The sequence below is a fragment of the Somniosus microcephalus genome, chromosome 19 (genome assembly GCF_052327205.1).
Source record: "Somniosus microcephalus isolate GS21.2 chromosome 19, FLI_Smic_1.0, whole genome shotgun sequence".
NCBI classification, from domain to species: Eukaryota; Metazoa; Chordata; class Chondrichthyes; order Squaliformes; family Somniosidae; genus Somniosus; species Somniosus microcephalus.
In genome coordinates, this window is record NC_141005.1 from 64,464,547 (window position 1) to 64,487,873 (window position 23,327).

Consider the following 23,327-nt stretch of genomic DNA (forward strand, 5'->3'; position numbering starts at 1 on the left):
AGCCTTCCTTCCTCTAGGTTTCGGGAGTCCATCATCTAACCGGCACAGAAAGCAGAATGGCTGCGATCTGTCAAAAGTGACAGCCTGCAGCTTTCTGTGCCGGTGAGATTTCTAACTGAGTCTGTGTAGAAGGACTCAGGTTAGAAGTAAGACTGTCAGTGTTTGACAGCTTCAAACAGCTGTGAAACTGATATTTCATCTGTCAAAACGTCTTGACAGATGAAATTTCAGTCTGTGACATCACCTGTTGCCGGGTGGCCCTTAATTGGCCTGCTGAGCCCGCTGGGCGGGCTCAACAAGGTCAATCAAGTTGAAATCGCGTGGATTGGCCGCATCTTGATGGAGGCGGGACTACAACCCCGAAAGTTGTAGTCCCACCTCCTTCCCGACTTCTGAATGAAAATCACCCCCTTTGTGTTGCATGCACAAGGCCCCCCAGGTCCCTCTGAACTATGGCATTTTGTAATCTCTCTCCATTTAAATAATAATTTGCTTTTTTATTTTTCCTGTCAAAGTATATAACCTCGCACTTTCCCACGTTATACTCCATCAGCCAAATGTTTGCCCATTCACTTAACCTGTCTATATCCCTTTGCAGGTTCTTTGAGTCCTCCGCACAACTTGCTTTCCTACCCATCTTTGTATCATCCGCAAACTTGGCTACATTACACTCGGTCCCTTCATCCAAGTCATTAATGTAGATTGTAAATAGTTGAGGCCCCAGCACTGATCCCTGTGGCACCCCACTAGTTACCGTTTGCCAACCGGAAAATTATCCATTTATCCTGACTCTCTGCTTTCTGTTAGTTAGCCAATTCTCTATCCATGCTAATATATTACCCCCAATTCTGTGAGTTCTTATCTTATGCAGTAACCTTTTATGTGGCACCTTATTGAATGCCTTCTGGAAATCTAAATCCACCACATCCACTCGTTACCTGCTCAAAGAACTCCAGCAAGTTTGTTAAACATGATTTCCCTTTCATAAAACCATGCTGACTCTGCTTGACTACATTATGATTTTCCAATTGCCCTGCCACTGCTTCCTTAATGAAGGACTCCAGCATTTTCCCAACGACAGATGTTAGGTTAACTGGTCTACAGTTTCCTGCTTTCTGTCTCCCTCCTTTTTTAATAGGGCTGTTACATTTACAGTTTTCCAATCCACTGGGATCTCTCCAGAGTCCAGGGAATTTTGGTATATTGCAACCAATGCATCCACTATCTCTGCAGCCACTTCTTTTAAGACCCTGGGCTGCAGGCCATCTGGTCCAGGGGACTTGTCGTCTTTTAGTCCCATTATTTTACCAAGTACTATTTCCTTAGTGGTAGTGATTGTCTTTAGTTCCCCCCCTCCCTGTGGCCCCTTGATTATCCATTATTGGGATGTTGTTAGTGTCTTCTACCATGAAGACAGATACAAAATATTTGTTCAGAGTCTCGGCCATTTCCCCGTTCCCCATTATTAATTCCCCAGTCTCATCTTCTAAGGGACCAACGTTTACTTTAGCTACCCTCTTCCTTTTTATATACCTGTAGAAGTTCGTACTATCTGTTTTAATGTTTCTTGCCAGTTTACTCTCATAATTCATCTTCTCTCTCTTTATTATTTTTTTAGTCATCTTTTGCTGTTTTTTAAAAAAAATTCCCAATCCTCTGGTCTCCCACCAATCTTGGCAACTTTGGATGCCTTCGTTTTCAATTTGATACCATCCTTTACTTCCTTAGTTAGGTACAGGTGGTGTTCCCTTCTCCTAAACTCTTTCTTTCTCACTGGAATATATTTTTGTTGAGAGTTATGAAATATCTCCTTAAATGTCTGACACTGCATTTCAACTGTCTTACCCTTTAATTTATTTTTCCAGTCCACTTTAGCCAGTTCTGCCCTCATGCCACTGTAATTGCCTTTGTTTAAGATCAGGACACTGGTTTGAGATACAAATTTCTCACCCTCCAACTGAATTTGAAATTCAACCATGCTATGATCACTCTTTCCTAGAGGATCCTTTACTATGAGATCATTTATTAATTCTGTCTCATTACATAGTACCAGATCCAAGATAGCCTGCTCCCTGGTTGGTTCCACTACATACTGTTCTAGGAAACTATCCCGGATGCACTCTATGAACTCCTCCTCAAGGCTACCATGGCCAATTTGATTTGTCCAATCAATATGGAGATTAAAATCACCCATGATTGTTACCGTACCTTTTTTACAGGCCTCCATTATTTGTTGATTTATACCCTGTCCAACAGTATTACTACTGTTCGGGGGCCTGTCGACTACGCCCACCAGAGACTTTTTCCCTTTATTATGTTTTATCTCCACCCAAACCGATTCTACATCTTGATCTTCTGAGCCAATATCACTTCTCACCACTGCACTGATCCCATCCTTTACCAACAAAGCCACCCCACCTTCCTTTCCTTTCTGTCTATCCTTCTGAATTGTCAAATACCCTGGAATATTCCGTTTCCAGCCCTGATCACCTTGCAACCACGTCTCTGTAATGGTGATCAGATCATACTCATTTGTATCTATTTGTGCCGTCAACTCATCTATCTTGTTATGAATGCTGCGTGCATTCAGATATAGAGCTTTTAACTTATGATAAAGTTATGATGAATCTTTATAAAATACTAGTTCAGCCACAACTGTAGTATTATGTCCAATTCTGGGCACCGCACTTTAGGAAGAATATGAAAGCTTTAGAGCGGGTGCAGAAAAGATTTACAAGAATGGTTCCAGGGATGAGGGACTTCAGTTATATGGATAGACTGGAGAAGCTGGGGTTGTTCTCTTTAGAGCAGAGAAGGTTGAGAGGAGATTTCATAGAAGTGTTCAAAATCATGAGGGGTCTGGACAGAGAACCAGATGACACACATTTAAGGTGATAGGCAGAAGGTCCAAAGGGGACATGAGGAAAAACTTTTTTACTGCAGGGAGTGGTTATGATCTGGAATAGAAACATAGACATAGAAGATAGGAGCAGGAGTAGGCCATTCGGCCCCTCGCGCCTGTTCTACCATTTAATGAGATCATGGCTGATCATCCAAATTCACTACCCTGTCCCTGCTTTCTCCCCATGTCCCTTGATCTCTTTAGCCGTAAAAATTTATCTAACTCTTTCTTGAATATATTTAATGAATTGGCCTCAACTGCCTTCTGTGGTAGAGAATTCCACAGGTTCACCACTATCTGGGTGAAGAAATTCCTCCTCATCTCAGTCCTAAATGGCTTACCCCTTATCCTTAGACTGTGACCTCTGGTTCTGGACTCCCCCGCCATCAGGAACATCCTTCCTGCATCTAGTCTGTCTAGTCCTGTTAGAATTTTATAAGTTTCAATGAGATCCCCTCTCATTCTTCTAAACTCTAGCGAATATAAGCCTAATCGACCCAATCTCTTTTCAGATGTCATTCCTGCCATCCCAGGTATCAGTCTGGTGAATCTTCGCTGCACTCCCTCCATGGCAAGAACATCCTTCCTCAGATAAGGCGACCAAAACTGCACACAATACTCAAGGTGTGGTCTCACCAAGACCCTGTACAACTGCAGCAAGACATCCTTGCTCCTGTACTCAAATCCTCTCGCTATGAAGGCCAACATATCATTTGCCTTCTTAACCGCCTGCTGCACCTGCATGCTTTCCTTCAGCGACTGGTGCACAAGGACACCCAGGTGTCATTGCACTTCCCCTTCTCCCAATCTATTGCCGTTCAGATAATAATCTGCCTTCCTGTTTTTGCCACCAAAGTGGATAACCTCGCATTTATCCACATTATACTGCATCTGCCATGCTTCTGCCCAATCACCCAACCTGTCCAAATCATACTGGAGTTTCGCTGCATCCACCTCACAGCACACACGCCCACCCAGCTTTGTGTCGTCTGCAAACTTGGACATATTACATCTAGTCCCCTTGTCTAGATCATTAATATATATTGTGAATAGCTGGGGTCCTCTCACCGATCTCTGCCAACCAGTTCTCTATATGCACTGCCTGAAAGGGTGGTGGAGGCAGATTCAATCATGGCTTTCAAAAGGAAATTAGATAAACTTGAAAGACAAAAAATTGCAGGGCTACAAGGAAATGCCCGGGGAGTGGGACGAGGTGAAGTGCTCTTGCAGAGTGCATGGGCTCGACGGGCCGAATGTAACCATTCTCTGATCCTGTGTCACCGAGACGCCGCGGTAGATTGTGGGAGTTGTAGTTCCCCTTCTCACCAGGGAGAGCGTCCGATCCCGACCGCCCGCGCGGCGCGCGGGGAACTATGGGTGTTGTAGTCCTTTACCATACTCTCCCCATTGGTTTACGGCGCGCTTGGCCCAATGGGAACTCCATCTCCCGGCCAGCCCTGCACTCCGGCCGCTTGAGCTGGCCGGTGGTGATGATGGCGGCGTGATTCTTGCTGCGGGCCTCGGTGTTTCTCAGAGGAAATCGGAAGTGGCGGGGACAGAGTTTGTTGCCGTTGTCTCCGGGGCCATGGAGGGGAAGTCGAAGGTGGCCCCAAGCGTGGATTTCGATCACAGTTGCTCGGACAGTGTCGAATATTTGACCCTGAACTTCGGGCCTTTCGAGACAGTGCACCGCTGGAGGAGGCTGCCGCCCTGCGATGAGTTTGTGGGTGCCAGGTAACGAGAGCCGACGGCAGCGGCTTTAATCCACCATTCCGGAGCTTCTTCCACCTACTCGTCCCCTTTCCCCCAAACCCCCACCCCCTTCAGTAACTGCATAAAGCCCTCTCGCCGCAAACTCCTCCGATCCCACATAAACCCCTTACTGCACACAAATCCCTCAATAACCCCGCATAAATTCAATACTACACACCTACTGAGGAACAATAGAGGAGTTATGTTGCTGGGAGCAAATTTGCAGGCAAATTTCAGAAAAATACAAGAACTATGGAGTAGGGATAATGAGGGACCTCAATTATCTTAATATGGTCTAGAAAAATAACAATGCAAAGGTCAAAGATGAGTAGGAATTCTTGATGTGTACACGAGAACATTCTTGATCAAGATATTTCCGGCCCAACGAGGAAGGATGCAGTGTTAGATCTGCTTCTGGGCAATAAAGTGGGGAGTGGATCATGTTTCAGTGGGGGAGCTTTTGGGAAACAGTGATCATGATAACATTAGGTTTACAGTAGTTATGGAAAAGGACAAGGAGCAAAAAAATCTGAATGGCAATAGATTGGGAGAAGGGGAAGTGCAACGAGACCTGGGTGTCCTTGTGCAACAGTCGCTGAAGGTAAGCATGCAGGTGCAGTAGGCGGTTAAGAAGGCAAAAAGTATGTTGGCCTTCGTAGCGAGAGGGTTTGAGTACAGGAATAAGGATGTCTTGCTGCAGCTGTATAGGGCCTTGGTGAGACCACATCTTGAGTATTGTGTGCAGTTTTGGTCGCCTTTGGAAGGATGTTCTTGCCATGGAGGGAGTTCAGTGAAGATTCACCAGGCTGATACCTGGGATGGCAGGAATGACGTATGAGGAGAGATTGGGTCGATTGGGCTTATACTCGCTGGAGTTTAGAAGAATGAGAGGGGATCTCATTGAAACTTATAAAATTCTGACAGGACTAGACAGACTAGATGCAGAAAGGATGTTCCCGATGGTCGGGGAGTCCAGAACCAGGGGTCACAGTCTAAGGATAGGGGGTAAGCCATTTAGGACAGAAATGAGGAGGAATTTCTTCACCCAGAGAGTGGTGAAGCTGTGGAATTCTCTACCACAGAAGGCAGTAGAGGCCAATTCATTAAATATATTCAAGAAGGAGTTGGATATATTTCTTAAGGCTAAAGGGATCAAGGGATGTGGGGAGAAGGCAGGGACAGGGTACTGAATTTGGATGATCAGCCATGATCTCATTGAATGGCGGAGCACGCTCGAAGGGCCGAATGGCCTACTCCTGCTCCTATCTTCTATGTTTCTAGGAGTGCGTTGGAAGGGGCTCTGGCCCAGGTGGATTGGAATCTAAGATTGGCAGGTAAAACATTAAATAAGCATTATGAGGCCTTCAAAGAGGAGATAGTTCGGGTACAAGCTAGACATGTTCCCATGAGTGGGAAAGGAAGGACGTCCAAAGCTAGAACTCCCTGGTATAGAGAATAAATGAAACAGAAAAAGGAGGCTTATGATAAATGTCAGGATTATAATACAGTAGCGAGCCAAGCTGAATACAAAGTACGTACAGAGGAGAACTTGAAAAGGTAATAAAGGGCAAAGAAAGTATGAGAATAGATTAGTGGGTAACATAAAAGGGAACCCGAAAGTCTTTTATAACATATAAGTAGTCAAAGGGATTAGGGACCAAAAAGGAGATCTTACTGTGGAGGCAGAGGGCATGGCTGAGGTACTAAATGATTACTTTGTATCTGTCTTCACTGAAGGTAAGGATGCTGCCAACGTAACAGTAAAGGAGGAGGTAGTAGAGAAATTGGATATGCTAAAGAGCAGGTACTTAAAACGTTGGCAATCCTCAAAGTGGCATGCATCTTAGGTTGCTGAGGGATGTAAGGGTGGAGATAGTGGAGGCTCTGGGCACAATCTTCCAATCCTCCTTAGATATAGATGTGGTGACAGATGAGTGGAGGATTGCAAATGTTATATCCTGTTCAAAAAAGGACAGAGGGATTAAACCCAGCAACTACAGGCCAGTCAGCCTGACATCGGTTGTGGGTAAATTTTAGAGACAATAACCCGAGCCAAAATTAATTATCACTTGGAAAAAATATGGGTTAATAAATAACAGCAAGCATGGATTTGTTAAAGGCAAATCGTGTTTGACTAACTTGATTGAGTTCTTTTGATGAAGTGATGGAGAGGTTTATGACGGTAGTGCGGTTGATACGTATATGGACTTTTAAAAGGTGTTTGATAAAGTACCACATAATAAACTTGTTAGCAAAATTGAAGCCCATGAGATTAAAGGGACAGTGGCAGCGTGGATACAAAATTGGCTAAGAGATAGAAACCAGAGAGTAGCGGTGAACGGTTGTTTTTCAGACTGGAGGGAAGTGTGCAGTGGTGTTCCCCAGAGGTCAGAATTAGGACCTCTGCTCTTTTTGATATATATTAAGATAGTTACAGACTTCAGGGGAACATAGACAGACTGGTAAAATGGGCAGACATGTGGCAGATGCAAATTAATGGAGAAATGTGTGAAGTGACGCATTTTGATAGGAAGAATGAGGAGAGGCAGTATAAACTAAACGGTACAATTTTAAAGGGGGTGCAGGGACAGAGAGACCCGGGGCGGGGGGGGGGGCGTAGGCGGTGTGTACACAAATCTTTGATGGTGGTAGGACAAGTTGGGAAGACAGTTAAAAAAGCGTATGGGTTCCTTGGCTTTATTAATAGAGACATAGAGTACAAAAGCAAGGAAGTTATGCTAAACCTTTATAAACACTGGTTAGACCTCAGCTGTATTGTGTTCAATTCTGGGCACCTTTAGGAACGATATCAAGGCCCTGGAGAGGGTGCAGAAGAGATTTACTGGAATGGTACCAGGGATGACAGGCTTTAGTTATGTTGAATGGCTGGAGAAGCTGGGGTTGTTATCCTTAGAGCAGCGAAGGTTAAGGGGAGATTTGATAGAGGTGTTCAAAATCATGAATGATTTTGATAGAGTAAATAAGACGAAACTGCATCCAGTGGCAGAAGGGTCGGTAACCAGAGGACAGATTTAAGGTGATTGGCAAAAGAACCAGAGACGACTGAGGAAACTTTTTTTTTTACACTGTGAGTTGTTGTGATCTGGAATGCACTGCCTGAAAGGGTGATGGAAGCAGCTTCAATAATAACGTTCAAATGGGAATTGGATAAATACTTGAAGGGAAAAAATCACAGAGCTATGGGGAAAGAGCAGGGGAGTGGGATTAATTTCTTAGTAATTTCAAAGAGCTGGCCCAGGCATGATGGGCTACATGGCCTCTTGTGCTGTATCATTCATGATAATCCCTCAATAAACTCACATAAACCCCATACTGTATACAAATCCATCAATATCCCTGTATAAACCCTTTACTGCATGCAAATCCCTCACATAAACCCCATACTACATATAACTCCCTTAATAACCCCACACAAACACGTCAGTAACTCTACACTAAACCTTCAGTAACCCCAAACTGTTCAGTGCCTTCTCTCGTCTACAAATCCTTCAGTAACCCCCCTCCTACATTACGCGTTGACTATACTTCAAAAGTACTTTATTGGCTGTAAAACCCTTTGGGTCATCCTGAGGCCGTGAAAAGTGCTATGTAAATAAAAGTTCCTCAGTAATCCCATGGGCTTCCTTAGTAACCAGTTCCCCAATAAATGTTCTTGTAACCTACTTCCCTTCACTGGCATTAATAAATAAACTCCATTTCAGATCTAAGAGGTGAAAGGAGAGCGTTCTAACTCACTGTTTCAGCTGGTCCCCCTCAAAGTGATGTTCAATATCTGTTAGCTCAGTACATAGGGGCAATTATCTATGATCTCTTTTTGTTGTATATGAAGTGTGTGAAAATATTGAGACAGATACCCTGTAGAATTGTTATTGATGCTCGTGTTCTCTCTCTTCAGACGAAGCAAGCATACTGTTGTGGCCTATAAGGATGCAATCTATGTGTTTGGAGGGGACAACGGGTATGTACTGAACTAATCCCATTGAGGAACGTGAGCCAGTAGTATAAAAAATGCATCATGTAGATATAGGAACAATTCTACAACCAAAGCTGATCTTTAAGTGTGTATGTATGTTCAGTCAACCCGATATAATGTACCACAATTATAGACCCAGTGAGCAGGGTAGCGTTTGGTGCAGTGATATGGGTTGTGCCTATCACTGTACCTTACAGAGATAGATAGGGCTGGCTGAGTTTCAGGGTTGCTGTTGCAACCATTTTCAGAATAGATGATTTGAATGTAAACAATTGAGCAGAGATACATGGAAGGAAGTACTCTCCTAGCGAAGGTCTTTAGCAGTTCTAACATATTCAATTTATAATGTAAACATTTTAGTGTACACATGAACAAAGGCAACCACTTGGAATGTACAGACAAACTCCAACAAAACAGAAAATATTGGAGCCACAATATCTACTGTCTCTTAATTGACCTGTGTATGATCTCATCCAGTGTTTTCTCAGCATCCGTTTTTAGTCTTAGACTCACATTTATCCTGCTGCTACAGCATATAACGTTGTTTTACAAGGTGTTTATATAAAACAGTGCGTACTTTGACTAATCTTGATCAGTGCCACAGGAGATTCACTAAAATATAAGCACACGTCCATCATACTTGAGATGTCAACACTTTGTTACAAATGCAAAGCAATCTTAAAAGAGAAATAAAAGCTAGTCATTTCACAATATGTTTTTCTGACCTGTGGGACGGGTGAGCGATTTGCAACCTGTTAACCTCAAGAAAGCTATCACTTGCCTTCTAATTGACCCCAGGATGCCTCTCAAGAGGAATTGATCTCTGGATAATGTTCCTGTCCTTGTACAGCAATTTCCTTTGACTTGTGGTGAGCAGCGCCACGGGAGATCCACTAGTTTTTTTGTGAATCTACAGTGAATATTGTGCAGTGACATGCCAGGGAGTTTACACTTATTCCATCGCAGCGGATAATGTAAATGGCAGCATCGAAACCAACAGTAGTTGCAAGTTTAATCTTGTATTTTTGGGGATGCTCATGCTGAGAAATGGAACACTTTTCCCCCTTTTTGCCCCAGGTGTCCATATTCATCCCTTTCAGCTTGGGTATACCATGGGTTTCATGCAGAGTAAATAGGCCGCCACACTGACCCATAGTCCAGTGGTTAAAGTACATAAGATTGCCTGAGTTGTGTACTTTATAAGAGTAAAAATCATGAAACTTGGGTAAATATGTGCCGAGTTGCGTGCTTTTGTTCAGGTATGTTATGAACATTAACTGCTGGGCTATCATCCGATACTTGCAAGCCAGTTATCGTATCGGTTGTATGTAGGATAAAGCTTCCCATCACTTCCAGGAGAGCAATAGTTTGGGCTAGTTGGATGATAAGCTCCCTCAACACTGCGCGAAGTGATCTTCTGTTCTTTCTGAAAGAGGTTGTACATTTTTGATGAATTGTCCTATGGGTTTGCACCTACTCGGAATTGCTGAGTTGAGTGTATCCCAAACTCACAGGGGACCTTTATAGCAAGCAAAGAACATTTCACCCCATCAGTTTGGCTTGTATTCAAGCCTAGCAATAAATTAGCTTTTAGAAACTTTGGGCTGGAAATTCAGTTGGCTTTGCGCCCAGTTTTCGCCCAAAGAGGGCTTTTGCGCCAGTAGGGGTGGTAGCGCTGATATTGAGCGCCGCGGTAATGACGGCGGTAGCCGGTAGCGCTGCACCGGCACCGATGATGTCATCGGTGTGCGCAGTGCCCCGGTTCCGCCCCGCTACCGCCCCGACCCCCATATTTAGTTGCGGCCGCCTCCTCCGTGGCGGCTGCTACTAACATCCGGAGACCAGGGCCTTCCTGCAGCCTTAGTGGGGCGCATAAAGGTGGAGGTGCGGCCGGCCGCTTTTTCGGCGGCCGCCTGCCCGCACCTCCTTCCCCGGCCTCCTCCACCACCCCCCCCCCGCGGCATTGCCGGCTGCTTTCCGCGAGCCCGGCACTTCTCCGTGGTGCCGGGCTCATTTGCCGGCACAATCCAGCGGCGATCTCCCCGTTGCAGGCACCTCCACCTTAAGAGAAGGAGGAGGCCTGCAGTACCGCAGCCTGCCGCACTGCATCGGGTGGCGCAGCGGCACCTAGAGCGCTGAAATTCAGTTTCAGCGCCCCAAGCGGAGGCGGGCACACCCTGGAACAGCGCCCGGTTCCGACTTGGGGCGCTAAAACTGAATATCTCACGGGCGCAACTGGCACCGCGCGCAGCGCTAACTTTTGGGCGCCCGCCAGCTGGCGGGCCCAAACTGAATTTCTAGGCCTTTGAGTGCTGATGATTGTTCCATTGGCGCAAATAATCTGTCAAATTTTGGCTACAGGAAGTAAATAGAATAGCCCCATTCTGTTGAGATGAAATGTAACCATTTGTTTTCCAGTCTAATATAGCTGTAAAATACAGGACAAGAATATGATCCGAGTGTTCTTGTGCACTCGGACATAATTGAATATTACAGGATTTGAAGGACTCCAGAACACTGCGAACAATTTTTTTGGGCATCATTTTGAAATTCTTTGAGCATTGGAAATCAAGTACTTGCCAATAAAAAAAGCTAAGTTGGTAAGTATATAAAATAACAACAGAAAATGCTGGAAAAACTCAGCAGGTCAGGCAACATCCGTGGAGAGAAATTTGAGTTGACGTTTCGGGTTGGACCCTTCTTCAAAACTGGAAAGAAAAGAAACTAGATCGGAGGCAGGGCTGCGATCGGACAAAAGAATAAAAGAAACAAAAGAACTAAAAGAGATTAGAAGCTAGACGAGATAGTAATAGGCTGGGATTAGGTGTAAAGTGTACTGGCAGGGCAAAAGATAGCTGCCAGGTGTGAGAGAGAAACAAAAGGAAAGGGGGGGGGGGGGGAAAGGAGTGGAACAATTACAGGAGAAAATGAAATGGGGGCCGAGCTTATGATCTGAAATTGTTGAACTCGATATTGAGTCCGGAAGGCTGCAGACTGCCTAATCAGAAGATGAGGTGCTGTTCCTCGAGTTTACGTTGAGCTTCCGTGGAACAATACAAGAGGCCAAGGACGGTGAGGTCCGAGTGGGAATGGAGCGGTGAATTAAAATGACAGGCGACCGGAAGCTCGGGGTCACCCTTACGGACTGAACGGAGGTGTTCCGCAAAGCGGTCACCCAATCTGGTAAGTATATAGTTTGTTAAAGATACCAATCGGCATTTGCAGACTGCTGCACTGCTGTCTGGCAGAATTCAACATTGATTTTAGTACAGTTGCAGCACAGGCGTAGGTGAATACTTCAGATACACAAAAAATATATTGCTTAAAGGCGGGGGGAACCCAGTGAAACCAAATTGACCTTCCATGTTGAGTGATCTTTCAATTCTTTGTTTTTTTGCAGAAAGAACATGTTAAATGACCTGTTAAGATTTGATGTGAAGGACTGCTCTTGGTGCAGGTTTGTACAACAACCATATGCATTTATATAACACCTTGAATGGAAAAGAAAAGGCCAAGGTGCTTCACAAATAGGCATGAGGAAATGGATTCTGACCCAGAAAGAAAGCCATAAGGAGGGCTGGCCAATGGATTTAGTAGAATAGATGAGTTTTGGAAGGGAGGTCCAGATACTAAGACCAAGGTGGTTGAGTGCTCCGCCATCAGTGGTGCGGAAAAGTGTGGGGGGATACATAATAGGACAGTAGAAGATCCGCTGTATCCTATGATCTGGGATTGACTAATGAGCACCAGACACCCAGGTGTTGATTAGGTCTTTCACTTTCTTTCTCGCTCGCTCTCTTTGTCATTCGCTTGCTTTCTCTCTTCCCCAAACATCTATGATTTTGTCTTTACCTCTGGTCCAATGTTAAGGGATCACTATTTTCTCTTGCTCTCTTTTGATGTCCTGAGCGATGTCCAGAGGATATCAGTGAAAGGTGGTGATAATCCTTCTCTGAAATAAGATCTTCACCAATACACAGATTGTTACTGGATTAGGACATTTTGGCTATCTGAAATCTGTATTCAGTCCAGCATTTAAGGACTGTAATATACCTTAAGTGTGCATTTGGTGAAAAAAATCTTACTACCAATGGGATCAGGTGAACCTTAATTGGCCACTACCAATGGGCACTTTAATGGTAACCAATTATCTGCAAATAATCAGGACTCTGGTTTATGGTGGTTGAATAAATCAAATTTCATAGAATGGCTACGGCACAGAAGGAGGCTATTCGGCCCGTCGAGCCTGTGCTGGCTCTCTGCAAGAGCACTTCAGCTAGCCCCACTTTGTTTTTTATCATTTATGGGATGTGGGTGTCGCTGACAAGGCCAGCATTTATTGTCCATCCCTAATTGCCCTTGAGAAGGTGGTGGTGAGCCACTTTCTTGAACCGCTGTAGTCCGTGTGGCGAAGATACTCCCACAGTGCTGTTAGGGAGAGAGTTCCAGGATTTTGACCCAGTGACGATGAAGGAACGGCGATACACTTCTAAGTCAGGATGGTGTGTGACTTGGAGGTGGCACAGCCCTGCAAATTTTTTTCCTTCAGGAACTTACCCAATTCCCTTTTGAAAGCCACGATTGAATCTACCTCCACCACCCTTTCAGGCAGTGCATTCCAGATCCTAACTGCTCGCTGTGTAAAAAAGTTTTTCCTCACGCCGCCTTTGGTTCTTCTGCCAGCCACCTTAAATCTGTGTGCTCTGGTTCTTGACCCATCTGCCAATGGGAACAGTTTCTCTCTATCTACTCTGTCTAGACCCCTCATGATTTTGAAAACCTCCATCAAATCTCCTCTCAACCTTCTCTGCTCTAAGGAGAACAACCCCAGCTTCTCCAGTCTATCCACGTAACTGAAGTCCCGCATCCCTGAAACCATTCTTGTAAATCTTTTCTGAACCCTCTCTAAGGCCTTCACATCCTTCCTAAAGTGCGGTGCCCAGAATTGGACACAATACTCCAGTTGAGGTCAACAACGACAAAAACTTGTATTTATATAGCGCCTTTAACATAGTAAAACATCCCAAGGCGCTTCACAGGTGTGTTATAAGACAAAAAAATTGACACCGAGCCACATAAGGAGAAATTAGAGCAGGTGATCAAAAGCTTGGTCAAAGAGGTAGGTTTTAAGGAGAGTCTTAAAGGAGGAATGAGAGGTAGAGAAGCGGAGAGGTTTATGCAGGGAATTCCAGAGCTTAGGGCCTCGGCAACAGAAGGCGCAGCCCCCAATGGTTATTGCATAGGATTCAAAGACTTTTACCAGTCTTTTCAATTTTGTAGTTCTGTCAATTTTTGGTGAATATTACACATCATTGGTCTTGAAAATAATCAATACCTGCCAACTTATTAGTGTGTTTCCAATGTTTACTCCACGGTATGTAATATAAGAGCTTCGCTGTTATACAGCTAACTTTTTTTCTCTGTTAATTTTATTTTAAAGAGTAGTTCTTAGTAACATTGAAAACAATGTTGATGTGTTTCTGGCTTTCTTGGTCAGGGCTTTCACAACAGGGACTCCACCTGCACCTAGATACCATCACTCAGCCGTTGTGTATGGAAGCAGCATGTTTGTGTTTGGTAAGTCATGCTAATGGGCAGGGTCCTGGGGATACTTCATGGATTTCTGCTCTCGGGTGACTTATTTCATCCTTAAGTTTAGATTCTGACAGTTGAATATATCTGGTTACTGTTCTAAAGCTAGAGAAAATGATCACATTAGTCTGATCTTGAGGCCTTTTTTTAAAAATTCATCCCTCTTCCCTTTCCCCCTCATGCCCCACCCAGCTTTAGAGAATGAGAGTTCTGACTGATCAGTGGAAAGTAACTGGTGCATGCTTATTATTGTCATTAAAATATTCTACACTGGCGGTGCTCTGAGACCATGTCTTTTCCTGCAGACTACTGGTTTTTTTTCTGTATATTTTTCCTGTATGTGCGAATTCTGATCTAAATGTTCTGTACAGTTTCACAACCAGAAGGATTCCAGAAATGTTGCAGTTCTAGCCCTCTGTTGATTAGTAATAATGAAAAATATGTCATAAGCAATTTACTACAGGCACCAATAAAAACAGAAAATGCTGGAAATACTCAGCAGGTCAGGAAGCATCTGTGGAGAGAGAAACAGAGTTAACGTTTCAGGTCGATGACCCTTCGTCAGGTCATCAACCTGAAACGTTAACTCTGTTTCTCTCTCTACAGATGCTGAGTATTTCCAGCATTTTCTGTTTTTATTTCAGATTTCCAGCTTCTGCTGTACTTTGCTTTTGTACTAAAGGCTCCACATTGAAACATGTAGCCAAAGTAAGAGTTTGCAACCTGACCCCTTTTCTGGCAAAATATTTTTTTAGGTAACTGGGACTGGATTTTTGATAGACCTATAATGCAGGACAGCAGTGAATTGAAAAGAGCAGGACTTTAGACAGATTAAGTTAAGAAACAGTATTTAGCGTCTACCATGCTTGGGTTTCACATGCCTGTAGATGGTAGGAAGGAAAGATTGGTAGAAGGAAGGAGTTTCAGTTTTGAGGTCCTGTATAAGAAAGCTAGACTAACAGGAGATTGCAACATAAGGATGCAGGAAGACCATATAAGATGCTGTAATTTGTTCTAAACAAAAGCAACTACCAATGGCACAATGAAGGTGCTCTGAATCTTGCCTTCATTTAATGCTAACTTCCTGAAGTCGTGATTTCTGATGGTAGATAAATTGTTTGTGCACTTGAGTAAGTATAGTAGCCTTAATGTGAGGCAGTGGGCTGATTCATTGGCATTACGAGCAGATTTACTCACTGGGAAGTTTACAGGTACTTGCTGTGTTGAGCTTTTTATCAAATTAACATCAGATCTTGCAAAACCTAGAAATAACCTGCTGCCAAAAAAAACCCAAACTTAAATTATGTTATTTTAATACAGTTATAATGACTCTTTGTAAAGGAGATAAGGATTTGTAAAATTAAAGAACTTGCATTTATATAGCTCCTTTCAGGATGTCCTGATCAATGGAGTACTATAGAACTGTAGTCACTGTTGTAATGTAGGGAGAACACTGTAGGGGTAAATATTGGCCAGGACACCAGGAGAGCTCCCCTGCTGTTCTTCGAAAAGTGCCATGGGATCTTTTACATCCACTTGAGAGGGCAGATAGAGCCTCGGCTTAATGTTTCATCTGAAAGGTGGCACCTCCAACAGTGCAGTACTCCCTCCGTGCTACACTGAAGTATCAGCCGAGATTATGCGCTCAAGGCTTTGGAATTGGTCTTGGCCCACAACCTTCTGACTCCGGCGAGAGTGCTACCACTGAGCCAAAATGGTTAGATTCTGCAAATCTTGTTGAAAAAGTAAAGTGTAGCTCAAAGCAGGAAGCGATGTTCTGGTACAGGTGGAAGGGGCCTGGGTTATGATGCCTACAGTTCAACAATGATCTTGAGTTCTCTTTCCCTGTATAGGTGGCTACACTGGAGACATTTATTCCAATTCCAACCTGCAGAACAAGAATGACCTCTTTGAGTACAAGTTTGCCACAGGCCAGTGGACAGAATGGAAAGTAGAGGGCAGGTGAGGTTTGTCAGTTATTGTGCAGAGTGTTGATGTTGATCATTCTGAAGGAGAACATTTAGCACTGTGATGTGAGATTTGGGGGGGGTGGGGATAGGTGCGGTAAGGTGTTATAATGAAGCTCCTCCATCATGTGCTGCAAGGATTTCTGTTCTGGGTAAACTTCAAATCGCCTTTAATTGATTGAGACTGTTTGTCACCTGTTGGAAACCAGATATGTAGGTGCATGTTTTACCACTCCAGCAACTTAATGACATGTGGCGTGACTTTAACCACATTTTGTAGATGACTTAATTTCATTAGACAGGTTTTTTTTTAATGGCAAAGCCAGTGTATATATGATTTAAAATTCCCATTTCTTAATTGTCCCCCACTGCATGCACGTTTGTCTGCAAGAAGGCTGGCACACAACCCTCCCCAAGGCTATTTTACTATAATCAGGAATGGGGAAGAATGTTAATGTGCCATGGGGTGATTTATCCTTTGAATCCTTCACCCCCATCTCCACCCTTGAGGTAGTGCACTCATGCATAGAATGCAAACTCAAACCTGCAAAATTTACCTAAATATATATTTGATCATTTAACTGTGGGTTATTACCCAATAAGTGTGCATTTTATAGTAATCATTCATCCCTTCAATATGGATATCATTCTGCATCAAATATATGGAACAGACTAGTCATTAATGTCTGCCAGGGCACTGTCAAAACAGAACATAGCAACCCTCAAGCAGCTATGTATGAGTGATTTCTTTCAGATGATTGCTATAATCCATTCAACCTTCATGCCATCATCTGCGCTTCTTAATTAGAATCCTAGTTTGTAGCCTACTCTTCAGGCACCTCTTTCACATGTAAACCATCTGAACTCCTCAACTGGATCGATGCTGTAACTCCTTGACGATGGCCCATTGCTAGATGAATATATGTCTCCTGCTCTGTAGAATACTGCTGCATGTCTATAACAGTGAGCCATTTACTGATTTGCTATATCAAAATTTTCAGCTGCAAAATGTATTTTTAATGCAGGTTGCCAGTTGCAAGGTCAGCTCATGGAGCCACGGTTTATAGCGACAAACTCTGGATCTTTGCGGGCTACGATGGTAATGCAAGGTAAGGTGGCCATTAAATGAGAGCAGTTTCTTAAAGTGCGAGCTTGTTAGTTTAAATTACAACATTGACCAGCAATTGGCACTCAAATAACCAATTATACTGGATTCTTGTCAGGCATTAGGACAAGATGGACTAAACCATTATACAGAACCAGTCTCCATGTACTGTAATAAGGCTAACTGTGTGAGGACCATACCCAGCCTGGTTTCCCTTGTTACTGTTTGTGGACTGTAACCATATTTATTTAACAATTTGATTGCTTTCTATTTCTAGACCGACTGTTCGTTGCAGATTTAAGAAAGAAAATTGGGACTTGGTAAAAAATTTATGTGACATGGCTTTGCCAGGAATTTGCTTGCATCAGGATTGCGTATGTTGCTTGAGGCAGAAGGGTAACAGCCAGTCCCTGGAAGTACTGAAGTGATGGGTTATTAGGCTGATCCCTAGTGTCAGAGAGCTGAGTTATGTAAAAAGTAAGAAAAAATTGGACTTTTTAGCCTTGAAAAGGGATGAATGAGCAGGTACCTTTTATAGAAGTATGTAAAATACTCACTTGTTTACAGGACAGTTGCAAACTGGTAAGAGGCACGTTCAGGGCTGATGTCAGGAAGCACTTCTCACAAAGAGCGATCAATACCTGGAATGGTCTTCCAGGAAGGGTATCAGAGTCAAAACTCTGGAGTTATTCAGGCTGCAATTGGTGTTGGGAATCATTTTATGGAAGAATGAGCTAGATGGGCCAAATGGCCTACCTCGCCTTTAGTGATTCAACAGCCCCCTATTTTACTGTATTTATTCCTTTTTTGCAGCTGCTCTTCTCTAGGCTAGAGACCAGGATAGGCAGAATGTGAGAAACTCGAAAGATTCTGTTTCAGCTGCTGTTCCTTGCAGCTTCAGGAGCCACACCTGTGTGGAGTGTCTTGGTCTGAGCGCAGTGTTACACTGACCTATACTGTTGTATCTATGCTTTAATGCGTTCAATCAAGCATGTAGATACGTCGAATTAAATCAGAGTCAGGCAGACAGGCTTATAACTGCGATGTTCACTTTATTGCGTAAAATGGCCGACTGCCGTTTTCCCGGGTAATTCCCATAATGCAATGCACATTACATTACCGTATTGACTGGTGTCAAACTCGCAATCAATACACGACATCCCCCTTTTCCTTGGAAACAAACTTGCAGTTTACAAACAGTTGCTTACAATAACACTGCATAACTTATTTGGTTTATAAACTTTTTACAAACTTGTGTCTTACCACACAACTAAATAATTCCCAGGTTTAAACATTTCACATCACCCATGCAGTTCTCTCACAGTTTATGTTGTGACATAATCAGACAGTCTTTGGGGTTTTCTTTTAACCCTTTGAGGTCTGGCTGTATTGGGTATGTCTGACATGTTGGTGTCAGTGGGTATTGCCTGTGTCACAGTGGTATGTGTGTCGGTCTACTATACTGTCCTCAGTCCCTTGTGTTTCCGCCTGCTCATGGAGTGTCTCCTTTGGTCCATTGGTTCTGTATTTCTTCGCAAACGTAGTGTTTCTTGAGTAGCGTGCTCCGTCTGGAGATTCTACTACTACTTGACTCCCTGTTTTACTCTTAACTTTGTGGGGTGTGGCATTAAAAGGAGTGGTGAACTTGTCCACTTTGTCCTGCCGTACCAGCACCGTGTCGCCAACTTCCACCTCTGAGTATTGTGTTCTCCGCTGTTCATCTGCGTACAGTTTGGACTTGCCTTTTTGTTCTGCGTCCCGGTCACGTACTTCCATGTCTGCGTGCGACTCTGTGATGTCTGGCAGCTTTCCTCTCATTTTCCGTTTAAAGAGCAGCTCTGCCGGGCTCTTTCCTGTCGTGGCATGGTCAATGCTCCTGTACACAGTCACATATTTTCTAAGTTCACGTTTCCAATCTAGTCCTTCTGACTGAGCAATTCTGATTCTCTTCATCAGCGATGCATTCTGGCACTCGACTTCTCCGTTAGCCTGAGCCCATTTTGCTGTCGTTTTCAGGTGTCTGATCCCATTGTTTTCACAGTATTCTTTGAATAATTCAGATCTGAATTGGGGACCATTATCAGATTTGCAGGTGATTGGCAAACCATGACGGCTGAAGATTGACTCTAAAATATCAATAACCTTCTCTGTTGTTGTGGAGGTCATGATGTCGTATTCATAGTAGCGACTATAATAATCAACTACCACAAGAATGGAGTGGCTGGATGGCAAGGGTCCCAGTAAGTCTATAGCTACATCCTGCCTGGGGCCCTCCGGTAATGGTGTTGGTCTCAACGGTTCAGGTGGGTCGGGTCTGGCTACTATCTGACAGCCGTGGCACGCTTTACAGTGTTTTTCAGCTGCCTTGTCCATGCCGGGCCACCAAACCTTGGTTCTGATGATGTTGCTTTGTTCCAACTATTCCCAAGTGTCCTTCATGTGCTAACACCAGGGCTCGTGCGTGTAACACTGTGGGTAGCACGATGCGTGTTCCCCGAAGAACTAGGTACCCCACTACGCACAGCTGCATAAGCTTTACAGTTCTCAAAACGTACCTCAATCAGCTCTGGGTCGGTAGCAGAGGCTTCCTCCACCTCTCTAGTAGTGAGTGCTTTTGGTGTCGCACTCACAGCTACAAATCTCACGTATTCATCTGAGCCATGAGAATGTCTCTCCTGTTTTGCTGTCTCCCCCAGCAATCGTGACAGTGGGTCTGAAATGTTTTGCTTGCCTGGAATGTGTATCACCTTAAAATCGTACGGCTGTAATCTAAGTACCCATCTCTCTATATGGGCACAGGGTTTAGAGTGTGGGCCATATATCACTTGTAATGGCTTATGGTCAGTTACCAAGTTAAATTTTTGGCCATACACATATGGATGCAGCCTCTCACAAGCCCATACAAGAGCTAAGGCCTCTCTCTCTGTTTGGGAGTATTTCCTCTCTCAGTCTGTTAAACTACGACTTACATAGCATATTGGCACCCCTTGTCCCTGTTGGTCCTGAACTAGTACTGCGCCTAAACCTACAGGACTGGCATCTGCTATCACCTTGGTTGGTGCGTCCTCATCAAAATATGCTAAAGTGCCGGCTCTGGCCAACTCTTCCTTGAGTGCACTGAATGACTGTCTCTGTTGTGATCCAAATTTAAATGGTGTGTCTTTTCTCGTCAGGCGTCGCAGTGGCTCTGATAGCGTTGCAAACTGCGGGATGAATCTGCTACTGTACCCAACGAGTTCTAAGAAACTCCTCACCTCTGTAGCATTCTCTGGTTCCCGAGCTTCTGCCACCGCTCGCACTCTCTCTGCTGTTGGTCCGATACCCTTTTCAGTCAACAGGATTCCCATGAAAATCAATCGGTCCATGTTGAATTGGCACTTCTGAGTTTAGTGTCAGTCCACTTTCTATTAGTCTGGTCATGACAGCGTGCAGGCATCTGTCGTGCGTTTCCTGGTCGTGTGCATGCACGATCATGTCGTCTGAGATGTTTTCAACACCCTCTATTCCAGCTAAGGCATTAGCTATCTCGTGCTGATATTGCTCACTAGCTGAAGATACACCGAATATCAGCCTCTTGTACCTGTATACTCCGTTATGTACTGCAAACGTTGTGATTTCTCGTGACTCGGGTCAGTTCTAGCTGGTGATAACCCCATTTCGGGTCTAGCTTACTAAACACCGTCGAGCCGTTCATACATTGGAGTATCTCATCAATGGTGGGGATTGGATATCGTTCCCTCACTATTGCCTGGTTTGCTCGTCTCATGACTAGGCATAACCTTACATCCTTATCCGCTTTTGGTACAATAACCACAGGATTTACCCATGGGGTGGGACCAGTTACAGGTTCGATAATGTCCATGTCCCTCAATTGTTTTATTTTGGCCTCTACTGCCTCCCTTAAGTTGAATGGTATATGCCTGAGTGGCTGGGCAACAGGCTTCACTTGTGGGTCGATATACAAACTGATCTGTTTTGTGTTCAGCCTTCCTACTCCCTGGAACACCTTTGGATACCGCTGTTCTAGTAGCTGTCTTACATCTACCACAGCTGAGACATCTGCGCCTATTTTTAAAACTCCCAGTTTCATGGCTGTCTCCCTTCCTAGCAACGGCTCTCCATGGCCTTTAACCACAATGAACTCCGCCTGCTCAGTTCTCTTACTTATTATAATCCCACATGTGAATACACCTTTAACTGACAGTGGTCGGCTAGAAGCATAAGAGAATAACTTTCTCTCTCTTAGGGACATGTGACTGACACTTAATGTGTTCTGACTTTAATCCTTCCCATGTATTCTCATCTATCACATTACTAGTTGCACCCGAATCAATTAACATTCTCAGGTTTACTCCCCCCACACAAAAGGTAAGTCTCTCTGTCACGTTATTTCCAGTAACAGCAAATGCAAAGTCATTTTGTTCCTCTACATTGTTCACACTGTGTTTCTTTGTACCCTTTGTGCGGCATACTTTGGAGAAATGATCCTTTCCCTTGCACTTATGACACGTTTGTCCGCGTGCTGGGCATTTCGGATCTCTGCCCATGTGGTCTGTGTGTCCACATCTGTAACATTTCCTTTCGTTCCTATCGCCATTTCCCTTTGGTTTCTCTGTCGAGTTTTTCGCATAATACCCTCTTTTCTGTGTAACACGACGAACAGTATCTGTCTCCGCCTTCTCTGTACATGACATGGCTGACATCTGCTCCTCGACGTTTTCACATTGTGAGGCCAATTGTAACGTGCGGGCGAGCGTTAGACCTTGCCCTTCCTCTAGCAATTTCCTCCGCACATAGGCTGACGTGCACCTACTCAGGATAGCGTCTCTTATTTGATTATCTGCATCCCCCCCCCAAAAGCACAGTCTTTAGCAGCCTGCCGCAAGTGAGTAGCAAATTGTTGCACAGTCTCACCTGTCTTCTGGGACAACTTATGAAAAGTCTGTCTAGCAAATGCTGCGTTGACCTGGGGCACGAAGTAGTGATTCAAAGCACTAACCGCCGCCGTGTAGTCTGCTGGCTCTCCTGTGTCCGGTAGAGTCGAAAAGATATCCTGGACATCTGGTCCTGCTAGGTGTAGAAATAGAGCTCTTCTCCTCTGCTTTGTGGCACCTGTAGAGGTATCGTCGATAATGAGTCCTTCGCCGTCGGCATAAAGCTCAAAAGACGTTAACCATCTTGGACCCAACGTGGCTGGCTCGGCGAAGCATGCAAAATTTTGAATGCTGGTCTTCTCCATCCTAGCTAACTAAAACTTGGGCAACTACCTATCTAAAATGATTCCGTTCGTTATCCTCGTCGCCAATGTTGTATCTATGCTTTAATGCGTTCAATCAAGCATGTAGATACGTCGAATTAAATCAGAGTCAGGCAGACAGGCTTATAACTGCGATGTTCACTTTATTGCGTAAAATGGCCGACTGCCGTTTTCCCGGGTAATTCCCATAATGCAATGCACATTACATTACCGTATTGACTGGTGTCAAACTCGCAATCAATACACGACATATACAAGTACTAGTATTCATGCAACTGTTCTGTTCTTCCCATCCCTCCCCAGCAGTGGAGAATCCAAAGCTCAGAAGATGTAGTAAAGTAGAAAATAATAGAGGAAGTGCAGCACACTAATGCTGCAGTAGCTGTTTGGAAGCTGGACCTGTCTTTTTTGTTTAAAAAAAGAATAGTTTTTTAGTAGATGGATAACTTTTGGTTTTCTTGAACATATTGATACACAGCAGAGCATAAAAGAACCAAAAGTTAATGTATTTACCTCCTGATTCTCCCCCCCCCCCCCCCTCCCCATTATGACTGCTCCCTTATGTTGCCAGTGAGGACTGTGGGGTAGTCTGGACTGTCCTTCAAGCAGTCTTACTTCATGTTTGGGAGTCTACGGGCCCCTGAAAATCTGTGGTGTTCTGTGTACGCAGGAAGAAAAGTCAAGTAGAAGGAAAATTCACCCTTCTAATACCCAATCTCCTTGGTATCCCAACTGCTTTTTGAACATCCTGAATGTTT

At 44.2% G+C, this 23,327-nt stretch overlaps 1 protein-coding gene across 1 annotated transcript in view; it reads left to right on the top strand.

Annotated features, from left to right (window-relative positions):
• Positions 1 to 4,351: 4,351 nt before the first annotated feature.
• lztr1 (leucine zipper like post translational regulator 1) overlaps positions 4,352 to 23,327 on the top strand; it is an 82,377-nt gene continuing 63,401 nt past the window's right edge. Inside the window, exons 1-6 of the mRNA XM_085961919.1 lie at positions 4,352 to 4,636; positions 8,571 to 8,633; positions 12,049 to 12,105; positions 14,146 to 14,225; positions 16,094 to 16,202; positions 17,233 to 17,316. Coding sequence (XP_085818045.1) covers positions 4,488 to 4,636; positions 8,571 to 8,633; positions 12,049 to 12,105; positions 14,146 to 14,225; positions 16,094 to 16,202; positions 17,233 to 17,316 — 542 coding nt within the window. The 5' untranslated portion in view covers positions 4,352 to 4,487. The remainder of the gene's footprint in view (positions 4,637 to 8,570; positions 8,634 to 12,048; positions 12,106 to 14,145; positions 14,226 to 16,093; positions 16,203 to 17,232; positions 17,317 to 23,327) is intronic.